At 38.5% G+C, this 18171-nt stretch overlaps 1 protein-coding gene across 1 annotated transcript in view; it reads right to left on the bottom strand.

Moving 5' to 3' along the window:
- The window catches only part of LOC127809139 (AP-1 complex subunit mu-2-like), a 34957-nt gene that overhangs the window by 2969 nt on the left and 13817 nt on the right, over positions 1 to 18171 (bottom strand). The window contains exons 6-10 of the mRNA XM_052347842.1: positions 15047 to 15154; positions 14785 to 14881; positions 14597 to 14694; positions 14347 to 14488; positions 14077 to 14199 (exon numbers count right to left, since the gene is read on the bottom strand). Coding sequence (XP_052203802.1) covers positions 14077 to 14199; positions 14347 to 14488; positions 14597 to 14694; positions 14785 to 14881; positions 15047 to 15154 — 568 coding nt within the window. The remainder of the gene's footprint in view (positions 1 to 14076; positions 14200 to 14346; positions 14489 to 14596; positions 14695 to 14784; positions 14882 to 15046; positions 15155 to 18171) is intronic.

The following is an 18171-nucleotide window of genomic DNA, read 5'->3' as shown; positions in this document are numbered from 1 at the left end:
GGAAGAAAATGAAGGAAAATAGGAAGAAAATGGGATATTGAGATATTTAGTGATTAAATATGTTTTTTTTGCTTTTTGTGCTCGAGGAATGGAGATTGGTGCAACTTTCGAGAGTTGGTACAGAAATCGAGATTGGGCATGCATATCGAGGCGATGCGCACTTTTCGAGATATTCTTAATCTCGTGAAAATGTGAGTTGTCCTATCCTAAATATGATTTTGTGAGTGGTTTTCTCCCAAGAACTTATATTCATAATATGTTTGCTTATATATGCATGCTATTTATGAATGCTATGATTATGTTGTCATATTGCATGGAAACTTGTGATATTTATATGGCACGATATTATTGTCATATTAATATTTGTGCATGAGAATGGGATGTCGCCTCGAGAGTGTAGTCGTAATTCTCCAAGGGCAATTGATTGAATAACGTTAGACTTATCCTGCAGAGGTTCGGGATTCTGCTTAGGATTCTGTGCCAGGTCGTTGGGCCAGGAAAGTTATACTAGGGTGCGTAAAGAGTGCGATTTTGTGCACTTGCTTTAACGTAGGTGCACAAAACCTCTGTTGATTTGGAGGGCAAATGTGTAAATTTTCCCTCCAAATTAACAGAAAAGAAAATTTTATTCACAACTACTTTTTTACTCTTCGTAGTCATTAAAAAATTATTTTTATTCTTTTACTTTTTACAGCCAGTTTAATAACTCTTCGCAGCTAATATTTTCTAAAAATATCATCTTTTACACAGCTATAACCAATCACACATTCATCTCTATAACATATCTTCAAATCTCAACAATTTTGATCCACAAATACAAGGTTGTGACTACGTTTCAATGGTTATAGGTTGTATCGATCGTAAGGGAAAGAGTTGTTCGATAGGTTGTATCGACTGTAAAGGAATGATGAGGAGATCTAGTCAACAGAGGTTGTGACTATGTTTCAATTTGCTAAATAGATCTACGGAATCAGGTAAAGTGTCGGTGGTCAACCCGACAAGGAGAACTTGAAAGCACCATGATAAATGGTGGATAGAGAGCCATAGTTGCAAAGGAAATTGAATTCTTGGAAAATGATTAGAACCAGATATCGTTATTTGATCTTCGAGGATAAATCGGTTTGAAATTCTTGAGGAATTTCTTTAAAGAGTTGATTGAGAGAATCAAGCGATGACAGATGTGCCAGGATGATGGATCGCAGTAAGAGAAGCTGCAAACCCAAATTAATTGAGGATCCTAGATTTTCGATTTTGGAGATTGAAACTCTCGTATGGATAAACAGTTAGTCTAGACAGCCTTGGTAGGTAAATTGGAAGACGTATAGCTGGACGATCACTGAAGTGATGCCAACAAGTTATGGAAATAAGGAGCCTATCGAGATGATGTATAGGCGCTTGTGGTCAGTGAAAAGCCATAAGAAGAAATGGGAAATACTAGGATATATTCTCGAAAGATTTATCAGATTATTTCGTAATGATGATGGCCAATGATAGCTTGAGGTTTTAGGATGATTAGCTGTGTGCGGCTTGATTGAGAACGTAAATTATCAGTCTCTGGAAGAGGTAATAATTAGGAATCGATATCTCTTACCTCGAATTTGATGAGTTATTGAACGGCTGTAAGAGGTAAGGATATTCATGATTGATGTGTAATCGAGGTTAAGATAAGGGAATGAGACATTCCAAAAATCGGCGTATGAGCCGTGATTGTTGATGTCTTATGATTTGACCAATGTACCATTTGCATTGAAGTCACATCAATAATTGTGTCTATTGATGATATATGTGGTGAACCCCTCGGATAGGGAGACGCATAAGGAACATTGAGGATAAAGATGGAATCTCTTAGGGAACATCACAATAGATGTTGTGATCCAGATTGGCTTACTAGGTCGTAAGCAAATCATGAAAGAAATTATGAGAGCACGAGGCTCTATGTCAGTGAACGTGAAATCAAAATTGATTGTCATAAGCACCATAAGGATCAGAAGTTTTTAAAAGGTCAGATGTCCTAATAGATTTCAAGAGACGAGCCAAAAGTTTTGAATAGCAGTTGGTTCAAGTAAAGGTTGGTAACCTAAGTGTAACTCCGGAAAGGATCGAGGATCCGTAAGATTTGGAGATTTAAACTGGTACTGAGAGAAGTATTAGAAGTTACGGGAGTTGGCTCAATTACAACTCTCGGAGATGGGATAAGAAGGCTCTAGAATAACGATAACACCATAGGTGTATGGCCTGTAACAGTAGATCTGAGGCTAGGGACCAAGGTAGAAGACTTGTAATGAGCTTGTGGCTAACATACTGGGAAAGCTTGCTGGCTTGCTTGCGATATGGGTCTGGGACCCAAGGTCTGAGTTGCTCAGTGAACTGCCAAGGTGACAATCAGATGCCAAAGTTTAGGTAACACCGTGAATGTTATGTTTTGACTAGAATCCAAGTTCCAAGGGACTGGAGCACTGTGATAGGATCCCTACTTGTCTATGAAATGATCAAAAGTTTTTGATGTTGGCAAACTGTTGTCAGGGGTTGTGAAAGGAACTCTCTGAAATAGTTGTGCCCATGATAGGACTCGTGAAGAGAGTCAAATGAGAATGATCTGCTGGATGCAGTGAGAGCTTGTGATAGCTCAAAGATCAGGTTGCATGAAGTGCAACATGACCGAATGATTGTGTGTGGATCACGCCGAGGCACAGAGTGAACTACCCGACGTATGACTTGGAGCTGGTAAGATGTGGTATGTGCTTTCAAGGTTATGGAGACACTACCAAAATGGTGAGACATTTTGATGTGCTCATGAACTACGAGAAGCTTGAGGCATGAGTTCTCGCAGAAGGAGCTGAACGAGAGGTAGCGACGGTGGATAGAATTCCTAGAGGACTACGACTACACTACTTTGTATCACCCGGGGCGTGGCCGTGAGGTGCCGATGCATGACCTAGGTAGATAGTTGTGAGTGTCAGATGTTGGAGGCTTGTTGGCTTGCTAAATGTAGTGCCGAATGGATCGTCTGTTTTTATCGCTAGCCTGGTTGTTTAGCTGGATTTGGTAAACGAGATACGGAAGGCATGTGTGATTGACAAGTGTACTTGTCTATAGAATGATGATTGTGGTCAGCCCAAGGGTTGTGATTTTTGAAATGCGAGAAGGCATTCTCAAAGTTTTGGGGTAGTATGTGCGTGCCTAAAGGTTTGGGAAAATGTGTGGTCGTCTGTAAAAGAGCCACAATAGGAAATTATGTGAATGACACGGTATGCTTGTAGGCATTGGTCATGAAAGGAAAGCAAGCTGAGGCATTTGTCAAGGATCAAATAGATATTTGATTTGAGGTGTTCAGGTAATGAGCTATGTTATGTCTTAGTTACCTAAACGATCAAATAAAAATTTCGAGGACGAAATTTATTTAAGGAGGGGTGAATGTAATACTTGAGAAATTCTAAAGAACTCAAGAGTAATTTATCTTGGGGCAAAAATAGAATTTTTTGATAAATTGAGGATATAACGGTAATTTATTACCGTATGAATGACCGAATCGACTGCAGGGCATACCCTAGAGCCGAGATGCCAAAGAAAAATGATGTGGCATTAACGAGCATCTTGAGATAGGATTTATGGCATCGAAAGAAATCGAATTGGGAACGATTTTTCAGTGTAGCTAAAATGCACGTGCTTGCTAGGGAGCCACTCCACTGACGTCATCCTGCTTAAGCCCAGAAAGGACACGTGGCAGATACGTCTCAACATACCAACTAACTTGTTGCTCAATGGAGATTCTCCGGATTTCTCGACATCAATTATCGCTCCGAGGATCATGGAGATAGGAATTATCCCGAACCCCTCGGAACCGAGTATTATATCTAATGTGCTAATATTTTTTAAATATTTTCTATACTATTCTTACTTGATTTTATGCTTAATTATTATGCTTATATATGTTTTTTATATTAATTTTAGGTAATTTATCATGTTGATAGGATTTGAAGGAAAAGTGAGAAAGAAGAACAAAAGTTATGGATTTTCACTACTCAAGGGTCCGATTAAAAATAAAATCTGTACCAATTGGAATGTCAAACAATCCTGAAAAAAATATATGTGAGAGCTCTATATATCTACTTTTCACCACTTCAAACGGTATATAAATCCAAATTTTTTACAGAAAGTTATGGCTGTTGGAGTGACAGAAAGTCAAAGCTGTCAAAAATTCAGCATTACCTACGAATTTTGAATTCCATTTTCTCCAAGTTGGGTCGATTTGTAAATGGATTAAGAGGCCTTTTAAGGGTTATTTGGGCTACCTATTTCATGAAGAATTAGGCCCAATTAGACTTAAGAAGCCTAGCCCAAAAGTTTAATTAAATTAAACCCATATCTTACAAAAATCCCTAAATTGTAATTCTTTGATATTTTGAGGGATTATTTTGTATTGAGTATGTGATCTAAACTTTTAAGTGGACATAGGTGGCATAAAACATGATAGAGGAAAACATTGGCGCCATGAAACATGGAAGAGAAAAACATGGAGAGGAAAACATGAAGGTAGGGTATTCCATGTTTTAAGGAGAAAATTAAGGAAAAGAAGAAATGAATGAGTATAAATAGAAAAAGAAGGTTGAAAAATGAAAGAGTTAGAGGTGAGAGAGCTTGAAGGATTGGAGAATTGGAGCACTCTTGGTGGAAAATTTCTTTAAGAATTGGTGACAACATTTTTGAAGAAGGAAATCCTACACATCAAAAGAGTTTTATTCTCTTATTCCAATTCTATATTTATGTTCATTTGTTTTGTTATGGATTACATCATTTGTAATATGAACTAAACTCTATAACTAGGGTGTTTTGATGTAGTCTAATTATGATAATTTGATTTTTATGGATTGATTTTCTTTATTTATGCAAGTGTTTATTATTATGCTTAATGCTATCAAATACTTAGTCAATATTTGATTGATATATTGATAAAGATTTAGACCGAAAGAAAAAATCTATAACTTGATCTAGATAATAAACACCATAAGAATATAATTGAAACGAAAGCAAAAATTTGACTTCTATGGTTAATTATCATTACACGAATAATTAAATTTGGATTATCAACCATTTAAGTTAAATTGGATTAATTAAGTGAAATCGAAATACCCCAGTGCTCTCCAAATCTTGAAACTCTCTATATTTACTTTGTGTGTTATTATTTTTTTTCTTAAATTAATTCCCCTTAATCAATTATTTAAATAACATTTGGATTAATATGATTTTGGTAATTATCACCCGCTTCTCGTGGGAACGATATTCTACTCACTACTCTATTACTTGTGCTATCCGTACACTTGTGAAAAATCACCATCAATATCCATATCTGTTAGATCACAGCTTCGATAGGGATGGGATGGGATGGGCATCCCAGCGATTCGAAAAGGGAATCCTCATCTTGGCAAGAGGATAAAAACAAAGGCAATATGGACGGGTAAAGGATTCCACTCTTTTTTTCCTTGAGTTCTTTACTGTATACTGAGAACTGGAGATAAAACTGGTGAATTGACTGATCGTTGGAGATCCACTATGGCCCTCGTTAGCCTAAAGCAGAACCAGGGCGAGTCCTTGAAGGATTTTGTCTCGACGTTTAACATGGAAGCCTTAAGCATCAAGAACTTCGACCATAGTGTCACTATGGTAGCATTCCAGAATGCCCTGAGGCCCGGCCCATTCACTCAGTCATTGGGCAAATCTCCCTCACTTAAGTTCACAATTATCCTGGGCCGGGCAACAAAGTATATTAATGCTAAGGAAGTTATGCAGGCGAAGAGAGCCGAATACACAGAGAAGAAAGAGAAAAATAAGCATTCCAAAGAGAATAAGAGTAAAGTTGGAAGATAGGATCGTAAAGAAAAGCACTGTTTTCGGTGGGAATCGAGCAGTTTCACCCCCTGAATTCCCCTAGGGTGGAGATCCTTGCTACTATTGAGGGAAAGGATTATTTGAAGAAGCCACTGCCTATGTGGGCACCATCTAATAAGAGGAATCAGAATAAATATTGTCGCTTCCACCGAGATCATGACCATGATATAGAGGAATGCCACCAGTTAAAGGAGGAGATCCAAGAGCTCATCAATCGGGGTTTTCTTAAGAGTTTTGTAGCCAGGGAACCAGACCTGCGAAAGGGGCAAGAATGGCGTTCACGAACTCCTCCCAGGCGAGACCGAGCTAAGGAACAAGATCGCGTTCAAAACTCATCTCGAAGGGAGAGACCACCGCAAGTAGGAGGGGAACATCCACAGCCCCCAGTATTCCATACCCTAGTCATGGGGGAAGTCCCGGGAGCCAAAGGCGAAGAGGGTTCAAGAGCGAGCCGAACCTCGGGGGTGAAGAGGTCGAGAAGAGGAGAGACGATCTCCTCTTTTCGGACATCGACCTCCTAGGGTATTCGAACTAAAACGATCCATTGGTGATAACAGTTGAGCTTGGAAAATGGGAGCTTTGACAGCACCACACTCAACTTTTTCATAAACAAAATGCACATCAATCTCAATGTGCTTAGTTCTAGAGTGAAAAACAGGATTCTCAGAGATAGATTTTGTAGCCAAATTATCACACCAAAGAATAGGAGTCTGAGAGCAGGAAAACCCAAGTTCATGGAAGAAAGATTTTAACCACGAAATTTCAGTAACTCCTTGAGCCACTGCCTTATATTCCGCTTCTCCAACAGACCGAGCAACAACAATCTGCTTTTTAGAACCCCAAACAAGCAGATTATTGCCTAGAAAAACACACCAACCACTAGTGGATCGCCTTGTGAGTTTGCAGCTTGCATAGTCTGCATCCGTGTAAACACTTAGGGGTAAATCAGAAGATGATGGAGTGAAGACCAGACCTAAACCAATGGTTCCTTTGAGATACTGAAGTAGCCGCTTACAAGCCTGCCAATGCTGATCCTTAAGACAACTTAAAAACTAGCTGAGTTTATTTACAACAAAGGCAACATTCGATCTGGTGTATGTAAGATATTGAAGAGAACCTACAACTGTCCGATATAGAGAGGGATTAGAAAACAGATCACCTTCATCAGTAAACACAGTGGCTGAACTAAGAGGAACAACATAAGGCTTGCAATCAGCCATAGCAACCTTGGTAAGTAAATCAAGAGTATATTTGGATTGAGTTAGATAGAGGCTTGTAGAATCTCGATAAGCCTCAAACTCAAGAAAGTAATTCACCAAACCTAGCGTCTTTAATGCAAAATTTTTGTCAAGATCATGAATAAAACCATGCAAGGCAGCAGAGCTTGATCCAGTGACTAAGATATCATTAACATAAACAAGTTCAAACAAAACAAATTCAGAAGTTCGCTTAATGAAGAGTGAAGCATCAGATATGGCCCGAAGAAAACCCCAACTCTATAAAGCTGTGCGAAGCTTAGTATACCATGCACGAGGAGCATGTTTAAGGCCATAAAGAGACTTCTTCAACCGACAAACATGAGAAGGGCATGACTGATCAAGAAAACCTTCCGGCTGAGACAATGAAAACAGCCTTATCAAGATCACCATTTAAAAATGCATTATTTACATCCACCTGCTAAATATCTCAACCATATGTAACAGCCAAAGAAAATAATACTCTAATGGTTGGAGCCTTAATAACAGGGCTAAAAGTTTCAGCAAAATCAATGCCGGGTGTTTGAAGAAACCCCTTAGCAACAAGACGAGCTTTATGCTTTAAAAGAGAACCATCAGGATTATATTTTGCACGAAAAACCCACTTACAGCCTATCAAATTCATTTCAGAAGAAAACGGAACAAGTTCCCAAGTGTTATTCCGAATTAAGGCTGAATATTCCTCCTTCATGGCTTCAGTCCAGTTAGGGTCTAGAAGTGCTTCTTGAACAGAGTTAGGTTCTAGAGAACTCACCAAGGCATAAGGAGAAGAAAGAGAAAGTTGGCGAGCTTTTGCACGAGTAATCATAGGATGAGTGGGAAGAGGCAAAGACCGTCTCACTGGAGGAGCAATACGAACATGAGAAGAGGAAGAAGAAAATTCTGATAGGTCAGGAATAATAGGATCAGCTGTAGAAACAGGACTAGAAATTGAAGAAGCAGACGGATCATGTATACCAGGTGCTAGTGCTACTGAAGACAAATGATCAGGAAGAAAAGATGAACAAGAATGTAAAACATTAATAGATAAACTGGGAATAGAACCAGACTGAGGAGTAGAAGATTGAGCAGAAAATAAGCAAGAAAAAGGGAACTCCTCAAGATTAAACACAACATGCCGAGTGATATAAATTCTACCTGAAGGATGTAAACATTTATATCCTGCTTGATCTGACTATAACCAAGAAACACACATTTTGAGGAATGAAAATTAAACTTGTTCTTGGCATAAGATCTAAGATAATAAAAGCAAGCACAACCAAATGGTTGTAAGTGCATATATTTTGGTTGTTTACAATATAGTTTCTCAAAAGGAGTAAGAAACCGAAGTGGTGAAGCTGGTAGCAAATTGATAGTGTATACAACAATTTGAAAAGCTTCAACCCAATATTTCAAAGGTATGTTGGCATGTGCTAAAAGAGTAAGTCCCATTTCAACAATGTGTCTATGTTTTCTTTCAGCCACACCATTTTGTTGGTGAGTGTAGGGACAAGAAAAACGAGATTGAATGCCACAACTATGAAGATAGGGTATGAAGGCTTTGAATTCCCCACCATTATCTGTTTGAAGAGCTTTGAGTTTAAACGAATATTGCAACTCAGCAAACTTATGAAAAGTTTTGAAAATAGACAAGGCTCCGGACTTTAATTTCATTGAATACAGCCAAGTATATCGAGTATAGGCATCAACAAAGATAATATAATACCTATAACCCTTAATAGATAACATAGGAGCAAGACCCCACAGATCTGAATATATCAATTCTAAGGGAAGATTTGCTGTAATAGGACAATTTGTAAAGGGTAACTGATGCAATTTACCCAATTTACATGAGTCACAAAAGAATAAATCAGTAGATGAACAAGGAACACTGATTTTATTTAGAACTTGTTTCAATACAGAAAAAGAGGGATGTCCCAACCTAGCATGCCACTGTTTACAAAGTCTATCAGTACAAGACATGCTAGATTTATTACAAGCTCTTTGACTATTATTACAGCTTGCTAAACAGCAGACATTCATTATAGAAGTTGTTGATGAATTTGAAGGAAATACAGCAATAGGAGAGTTAGGATCAATTGAAGATGCAGCATGAACAAATGCTAGATCCAGCGGATAGAGACCATTCTTAAGAACTCCTTGAAGCAGCACCTTGCCCGAGACCTTGTCCTTGATCAAACAAAAATTAGAATGAAATTCAACAATCACATTATGATCATTAGTAAGCTGTGAAACACTCATGAGATTCTTTTTCATGCAAGGAACATGAAGAACTTGAGATAAGGAAAGAACAAAAGGAGGATTGGTTTGAGTAAGGATAGTACCGGTGCCAATGTTAGCAATAGGAAGAGCCTTACCATTTCTTACTGCTACTTTGTCATTACCACCATAGGGAGAATGAAGAGAAAGATTTTGAAGACTAGAAGTGATATGATTTGTAGCACCAGAGTCTACACACCAAGAAGTATCAGCAAGTTGATAAGAGGACGAAGAAGAAGACGGATATTGGTCATTCAACAGAGGAGAAGGAAAACCATGATGAGTCTCTTGAGCAAACCCTAAATTTGTCAAGAAAGCTCCATTACCCTCATGAGATGTTACAAAAGCCTAAGAACTTAATTCATTTCCACCTTTACCAAAGGACGGACGTTGAAAACTGCTATCAAATCTATGATAACAGTGATCAGCTAAGTGGCCTGGTTTTCCATAGAGTTGACAGTAAAATCTTTTTCCAGAAAATCGACCTCTGCCTCAACCTCCTCTAAAACCATTTCCTCGACCTCCTCTATTTTGAAAACCTTGAAAACCTCCTCTACTATTATTATTCCCACTATAATTTCTAAGCTATTGTGGACCATAGCTGACATTCATAGCAGCAGCAGAATCAAATTTAGGCAATCCACTAGACATCTCTATGTTCTTTGAAGATAATCTTTGTTCATGCATCATTAAAAGATACTAAACTTTCTCAAGATCAATTTCATTCATCTGATACGTAATTAAGCCAACAACAGTGTCATAATCTTCACCTAATCCATGCAAGACTGTCATTAACAGATCTTGATCATTCAATGGTTCTCCAATTGCTGTTAATGCATGATTGATAGTCTTGATTTTTAGAATGTATTCAGTTATAGTCATATCACCTTTCTTAAGAGACCTAAGTTGCTGTTTCAATTGAAAGGAACGAGCAACTGTTTGTCGAGAAAACAAATTTTCAAGAGTAGTCCATACCTCTGCTGCAAATTCACAATGAATAACTTGTCCAATTACCTCCTTATCAATCGTCGAAAACAGCCACCCTAGAAGAAGTTGATCTGATCGCATCCACCGTAGGAACTCAAGATTAACAGCTGGTTCCGAATTAGAATCAGCATCACCAGGTAGAACATACTTAGGCAGTAGATCAATTTTATTAATGAAAGGCAGCAGATCGAAAGCCCTAATTGTAGTTAAGATCTGGGCCTTCCAGTAGAGGTAATTGTTCGAGTCCAATTTCGTAGGCGCAAAACTAAACGCCTTAGACACCGAAGCAAAATCCGACAAAGCAGCAAAGGATAATGAAGAAGACGAGGTCGAATCAAGAGAAGCCATGTACACAAGTTGTGATGGCTCTGATACCATGTAACAAAATGAAACTGAATGAAAAACAAGAGATCCGAAAGAAAGCACCTCGTCCAATACTTGATTAAAGAAAAATAATTCTAAAACACAACAACCGAAAGGCTAACACATATATATAGCCTTGACAACAAAGCTCAACACACGCAACTAACTAATAATCTGCTACAAACAGAACTACAAACAAATAATACAACTATCCAAATACAATACAGCAGAACACATAACACAAGAAATATAAAGAATAAGACTACAACCGTGATGTCTCATTCTCTCCAACACTCCCCTTCAATTGAGACCTGCCTTTAGCTGCCTCAATCTCTTCAACAGGTTTATTTGAAATTAAGGCCATATCGTCAGAAATCATTGGTTGCTCGTGCAAATGAAAAGTTGGCTGCCCGATATTATGGTCCATTTGAAATTGAGAATGAGGTAGGCTCGATAGCCTATAAGTTGATACTGCCATCTCATTGCCCTATCCATCCCGTATTTCACGTGTCCCAACTACGAAAGGCAAGAGGGGCATTGAAAGCTAATGTGGAGATTCCCCAATAGCTTAATGAAGACCTTGAGATGCTGGTAGAATTGGAGGCAGTGCTTGGAGTTCGACCGGGGACCGGAAAGAACTTATGGGGATCAGGGGTGCTCATACAATGGAAGGGGCTACCACCGTTAGAAGCCACTTGGGAGCCTTACCACTTGATCCAGCAGCAATTCTCATTTTTCCACCTTAAGGACAAGGTGAGGGGGGAGGGGGAGTAATGATAGGCCCCCGGTCCACTAAAAGTACCAAAGACGATCCAATGGGCAGGGATAGGAGAGTAAATTGGCTGACTAGCATAACAGCCTATGTGCCGAGGGGTAGAGTTGGAAATCGCTGGTTTGTGTAACAAACCAGCAGGTGTGAATCCAAATTCGGTTAAAGGAGAAGGAGAAGGAGAAGAAAATATAAAGAGCGGAGAAAATTGTAGGGGGATAGGCTGATTTTGGATATAGTTTTTCTAGAGAGTTAAGGGCCTCTCGAATGCCCAATTTTTCTTTGTAATTCTAATCAGAGTTAGTGAATTAAATCAAAGTTTCAGTGAATTTTTTCCCTGGTACTCATCATAGTGTTTATGAGAGCTTCATACAAATTAGACAACTTGTGGTTATGAAACAATGCACAATAAGTTGGGAACATGATGTGAAAATGGAGAGAAAATAGAAACTTTTGAAAATTTTCAAGTCTCATATTTAATAGTCTCATGATGGTGGGGAAACCACTCCTAATGGGGATAGGCCCTTGGTCCACTAGAAGTACCAAAGACGATCCAAGGGGCAAGAATAGGAGAGTAAATTGGCTGCCCTATGTGCCGAGGGGTAAAGTTGGAAATTGCTAGTTTGTTACACAAACCAGTGGGTGTGAATCCAAATTCGGTTAGAGGAGAAGGAGAAGAAAATATAAAGAGCGGAGAAAATTGTAGGGGGATAGGCTGATTTTGGATATAATTTTTCTGGAGAGTTAAGGGCCTCTCGAATGTCTAGTTTTCCTTTGTAATTCTGATCAGAGTTAGTGAATTAAATCAAAGTTTCAGTGAATTTTTTCCCTAGTACTCATCATAGTGTTTATGAGAGCTTCATACAAATTAGATAACTTGTGGTTATGAAACAATGCACAATAAGTTGGGAACATGATGTGAAAATGGAGAGAAAATAGAAACTTTTGAAAATTTTCAAGTCTCATATTTAATAGTCTCATGATGGTGGGGAAACCACTCCTAATGCTCTTTTATCTTTCTGCATGTTGAGGATCTCTCAACATATTCTACTAATTCAACAGACTAGTTATTGTCAGTCTGAGTGGGGTATTATGAATTTCAGATTGGTCTTGTAGCTCTCCAATTGTGGGCAGATTAGATGTTGGGGAGTTCAAAGGATTATCACGGGGCTTCTTGGGAGATAGGAAAGATCCTTGTTCTTTTCTATTCATGAATTTCTGTAACTAGAGTAGCAAAGTAAACAAACTTAAACAATGGACAAAAGATCCCTTTTTTATTTTATTTTTATTATTTTTTAATATACATAACCAGAGCAGCAGCTACAGCCATTTACTTAAATGAGACAGAGTGGGTGCTTCTTTTTTCCATTTTGAATAAACATAGTCAGAATAACAAAGTGGAGCAGTGAAAGTTAGATAATGTGCAGAGGATATTTTTTTCCTTTTAATCTGTCACTGAGGGGGTCATTTTTGTATACAACCTTAACCTTGCTTTGCAAGAGCCTATTTCCACAACTCCCAAAGCAGGGAGCCTCATGCACTAGGAACACCCCTTTTGTGGAACCATAATAGAAGGAGAGCCATGGTCCACCAGATGACTATGGGTCACACAACCCCAACCCCGTGTCTTTAGATACTCACTATGAACCAATCAATGCAACAATCCTTGGGAAGAAAAGATCCATCCTTTATGAGCCCTAATTCAAGCCTCTATTGCACAAAACTTGATGATCCCTAACGAAGAAGATCATAGATGATAGACCTTGCCTCATCCTAGGTTACCGTAGCCATTTGTAGCTGTTGGAGTCACTAAAGGCATAGGAGTCCATAAGAGGCACTCCTAAAATGCATGTAAGAGCAGCAAAAAGGAGCAACAGGTGGAACAACCTATATGGCCACATGTAGAACAGCCCTATGGAGCAGATGTGAAGGAAAGGTGGAGACCATATTCAAAAAATGGCAATCCATAAGGTGCTCAGACAGAATTCCTGCAGTTGAACCAAGGGGTGCCAAAAGTATCCTTGTGATGAGTGGCCAGCACTCGAGCAAAAAAGTCCAGTGCTTGAGCCAAGGAATGCTCATGTCCAAACATGATCCACATCAGTAAGGCATGAAATATTATGACCATTAGGGAAATCATGGAGCCAAGCTTATAACTGGAGATACACTTCATCAGTGGAGAAAGAGCCTATGAAGTTGCTCAAATGCCCTATGTGGGGCCGCACTGAAGGCAGCAGCTCAAAAATGATACAAAGTACACACAATTTATAGAAAAAATTCTTATCAGCTGATAGCTGAAACATTCCTTCACAACAATCAGTGGTTAGTCACCAACTATTAGCTCACTTCCACAGCAAGTCCAAATACAAGTAGAATATAAAGAGAACATAGGAACCATTTCATTTACCAATAGCATAAAATAATGTAGGTCTAATTGCAACAATAAAAAAAATTCTGCGTAATAGAGAAAGAAACTCAGATTTGTGAGAACAAACCTGTATTCCAGAAACGCTAAAATATGATATCTCAAAGAAACTCAGATTTGTGAGAACAAACCTGTATTCCAGAAACAGTAAAATATGGTATCTCAAACTTCACGCGTATAGGAGCTTTTCTCTCAGGAACTGCTTCTTCAGCCATTATAGTTGGAAGCCTAAATTCTGCTCTAAGCATATATTCCTAAACAAAACGAACTTAAAAAGAGTGTCAAAAGCTGTGAATTAAAATTCACCACACATGTAAACCATCTAAAGCCCCCCAATAACCAGTAATCATGCAGACAAACACTAGCAACAATACATAGAGAAGATATGAGGTAAATCTTACCTTACCACCAGGAAAGGACCTAATTTTCCAGACAAGAGCATCATTTTCTGGTGCATATGAAGCAGAACCCATTGATGTCCGAATATTTGGATTTGTAGCATCAGATGGAACAGGGAACTCAATCTCAACATTAGTAGCAGTACTGTATCATTAGTCAATTCATGAATCAGCTAATGAAACCTTAATAATCAGGCATTCAAATACCCCAATCAATGAGTTAACAGGAGCAAAGGAACAACATTAAGCATACCTGCGCTCCTTAAATTGACTGCATGCTTTCACCGTCATCTCTATACAACTTTTAGAATGCCTTTCAACTTGAGCTTCCACCCATATCAGAGGTTTTACCTGAAAGCAAAAACAAATCTCGTTGAAAAAAGAAAAAAGAAAAAAGAGATTGATATGAAGGAGAAAAGAAGGAGAAATAAGAGCAAAAACCTGAGTACTGAGTCTATATCTCATGAGATCAAAAGATCCATCAGGAGGTATGAAGGCTATTGTCCGATCATTTTCAAACCGTGCCAAGCGCACACACCTAAAAGAAAAGTAGGTGTTTCCTTTAGAGCATGCAGTGGTGGGGGGAGAGAGAAATTACTTCCAGAAGAATGAAAAGGATTGATTAGCATTTGTTCTACTTGAAACTTATAACATCTCCATCCAACAAAAAGAATAGAAATAGCATAGGAGTTGTGCTACATACTGATGAAACTTGATGTCATCCAAATCAATGGCTTTCCCCTTTGTTGCTCGCCCTTGCGCCTCCAACAACACTCTATCATTCAGCCCAAGCTTACACTCAGGCATCCCACTGCAAAAGAGATTAATCAATCCTTGTTACCACAGTAATCACTGTAACAGGCAGCCAGCCAGCAAGGATGACAACATGAAATGCAACCTCCTTATCACATGGAAAATGTACCAAACCAGTTATCTCGATTTTTTTTCCCTATAAGAGACTAAATGTTCAATAAGCATATGTTACCATGGGCATGAACAAGAAGCCCTGACATGCAAGACTAGAACGCAGATTTGAATATTCAATACAACATGACTTGGGTAAATGTATAAGCATATTGGAAACTAGAACCTTGACAGAGGGTTCAACAGAGATAAAGGTCCACCTCACAGGTTGCAATCATAAAATTGTTACTCTGAAGCTCCAGCTACCATTCATGCCAACTTTCAATTCATAATATTAATGGTTTATGTAGAACAAAATTGAAAAATGTAGAACAAGACTGAAAAACTTGATATCTCTTTCTCATTTTCTTCACTAGGATTGATTACAATTATATAGGAGAAAGAAAACAATCAAATCCCTATAACTAAGGGAAAAAGGAAGGAATTCTAATTATATCAATTACTAATTTACATCAATCAATCAATCCCAACAATTAAGATTGATTATAATCAATTCCATAGATTGAGGGATAATTGGAATTGATAATTAATTCCATAGATTGTGAGATCTTTCCAACAATGTTAATACTATAGGTCATGCCCATGCACATATAGATCCCCATATATCACGAACACACTAGCATATAATCCCACTATTCACAACACACCCCCTCAAGCTAGGGAGTGGATGTCAATCATACCCAACTTGCTTACTAGAGTTTCAAATTGAGTACTAGGCAGCCTTCTGGTAAGAATATCAGATACTTGATGACTAGAGGCAACATAGGAAATTTGGATAAGACCAAAATCCAATTTTTTCTTAAGAAAGTGTTGGTCAATTTCAATATGCTTTATCTTGTCATATTACATAGGATTATGAGCAATACTAATAGCCGATTGATTGTCCCCCAAAAGTTCAATACGGGACAAAAGTTCAATAAGTCTTTGCACCACAACTTTTAAATCTTCCAGATAATCTGTAAACACAAAAGCTCACACACACCGAGAGCCATGGCTCGAAATTCCGCCTCAACCCTGGATATAGCCACCACCCCTTGCTTCTTACTTCTCCAAGACACCAAATTCCCTCTAGGAAGACACAATACCCGGTTGTAGATCTCCTGTCCATGAGGGAGCTACCATAGTCAGCATCTGTATATCCCTAGGTCTTCAAACCAGCTCCCTAAGTAAATAAAATTCCCTTACCTGGTGTAGCTTTAAGATAGCTAAGGATCCTTCTCACAGCATTCATATGATCTTCAATTAGGTTATGCATAAATTGACTCACTAGGCTGATAGCAAATGCTATGTCAGACCTAGTATGAGAAAGATAAATTAGTCTTCCTACTAAACGCTGAAATCTCCCTTTATCCATTGCCTTTTCACTAGAATTCCCCTGCAATTTTGTGTTAGGATCTACGAGTATCCTTGCTCCTTTTCCCCGTAGCAAACCAGTTTCAGCAAGTAAGTCTAGCACATATTTCTGTTGGGCCAAGAAAAATCCCTTTCAGTGGTCCAAGATCCTTTATTTCAAATTCTTGAGAAAAATTCTGTTTTAGAAGACCCTGTTCATCTAAATCATTCCCAGTTACTACAATATCATCAATATAGACAAGTAGGGGCAGTTACCTTCTCTCCTATGTGCTCGATGATGAGGGTATGATCCTCTCTACTTTGGAGATAACCCATATATGTCATAGCCTTCGAGAATCTACCAAACCAAGCCCGTGGGGATTGCTTGAGTCCATACAAGGCCTTCTTAAGTTTACACAGTTGCTCATATCTTGCTCCCTCATGCTAAAATCCTGGTGGTATTTCCATGAAAACATCTTCCACTAAATCTCCATGTAAAAAAGCATTTTTAACATCAAGTTGTTGTAACTTTCACCCATAATTGGCTGTCAATGCTAGGAGAACCCAAACAGTAGTCATTTTGGCTACAAGAGCAAATATTTCAAGGTAATCTATGCCATAGGATTGTATATAGCCCTTGGGAACAAGACGTGCCTTATACCTGTCAAGTGTACCATCGACTTGGTATTTCACATTAAAGATCCACCTACAGCTTACTGGTTTTATTCCCTTGGGTCTAGATACCAATTCCCAAGTATGATTCTTTTTAAGAGATCCCATCTCCTCTAACATGCCCCTTTTCATTCGAGATCTTTCAAAGCCTCTTCCACTGATTTAGGAATAACAATTGCATCCAATGAAGTAAGGAAGCCTCTATGGTTTGGTGATAGGCGATGGTAGGATAAATAATTGGCCAATGGGTGTTTTGTACAAGTTTAACCCCTTTCCGGATAACAATGGGTAGGTCTAAATCTGTATGTTTAGTTTGAGGAAGAGATGGGTTAGAAGTGCTAGGAGAATCCTCATGATGTGCTACTTCCAAACTAGGATCGGGGGTTGATGCTGGTGTTGGTTGTGGCTCATCAATGGGTTGTCTTCTCTTGTACACATAGGGAGAACCCTTGTGTCTAATAGGAGACAACAACTTAATTTCTACCTGTTTCTTGCTGGGAAAAACAAAATGCATCAGAGAAGCATGCATGGGGAAAGTAGAAAGAATAGAATCAACAGGCTAATTAGATTGACTAGGACCTGATAGTGTTGTTTCAAGGATAGGGACTAGATGCTCATGTTCTAAATCAGCATGTCTAAGAAATTCCTCCCGATGTCTAGATGGAGAAGGATTAAAGAATGATTGGAATTCAATAAAGGTCACATCTTTTGAGACAAAACTTGCAAGTGATAGGGTGATAACATTTATAACTCTTTTTGAGTAGGAGAATATCCAAGAAAAACACATCTAAGAGCCCTAGGATCTAATTTGTCCCTATTTACTTTAGGTATGTGGACAAAACAAACACACCCAAACACTCTAAGAGGTAAGGAAGTATGAAGATTACGATCAGGGAAAAA

This window comes from Diospyros lotus, chromosome 9, assembly GCF_014633365.1.
Source record: "Diospyros lotus cultivar Yz01 chromosome 9, ASM1463336v1, whole genome shotgun sequence".
Classification (NCBI taxonomy): Eukaryota; Viridiplantae; Streptophyta; class Magnoliopsida; order Ericales; family Ebenaceae; genus Diospyros; species Diospyros lotus.
This window is presented reverse-complemented; position numbering and strand designations above follow the sequence as displayed.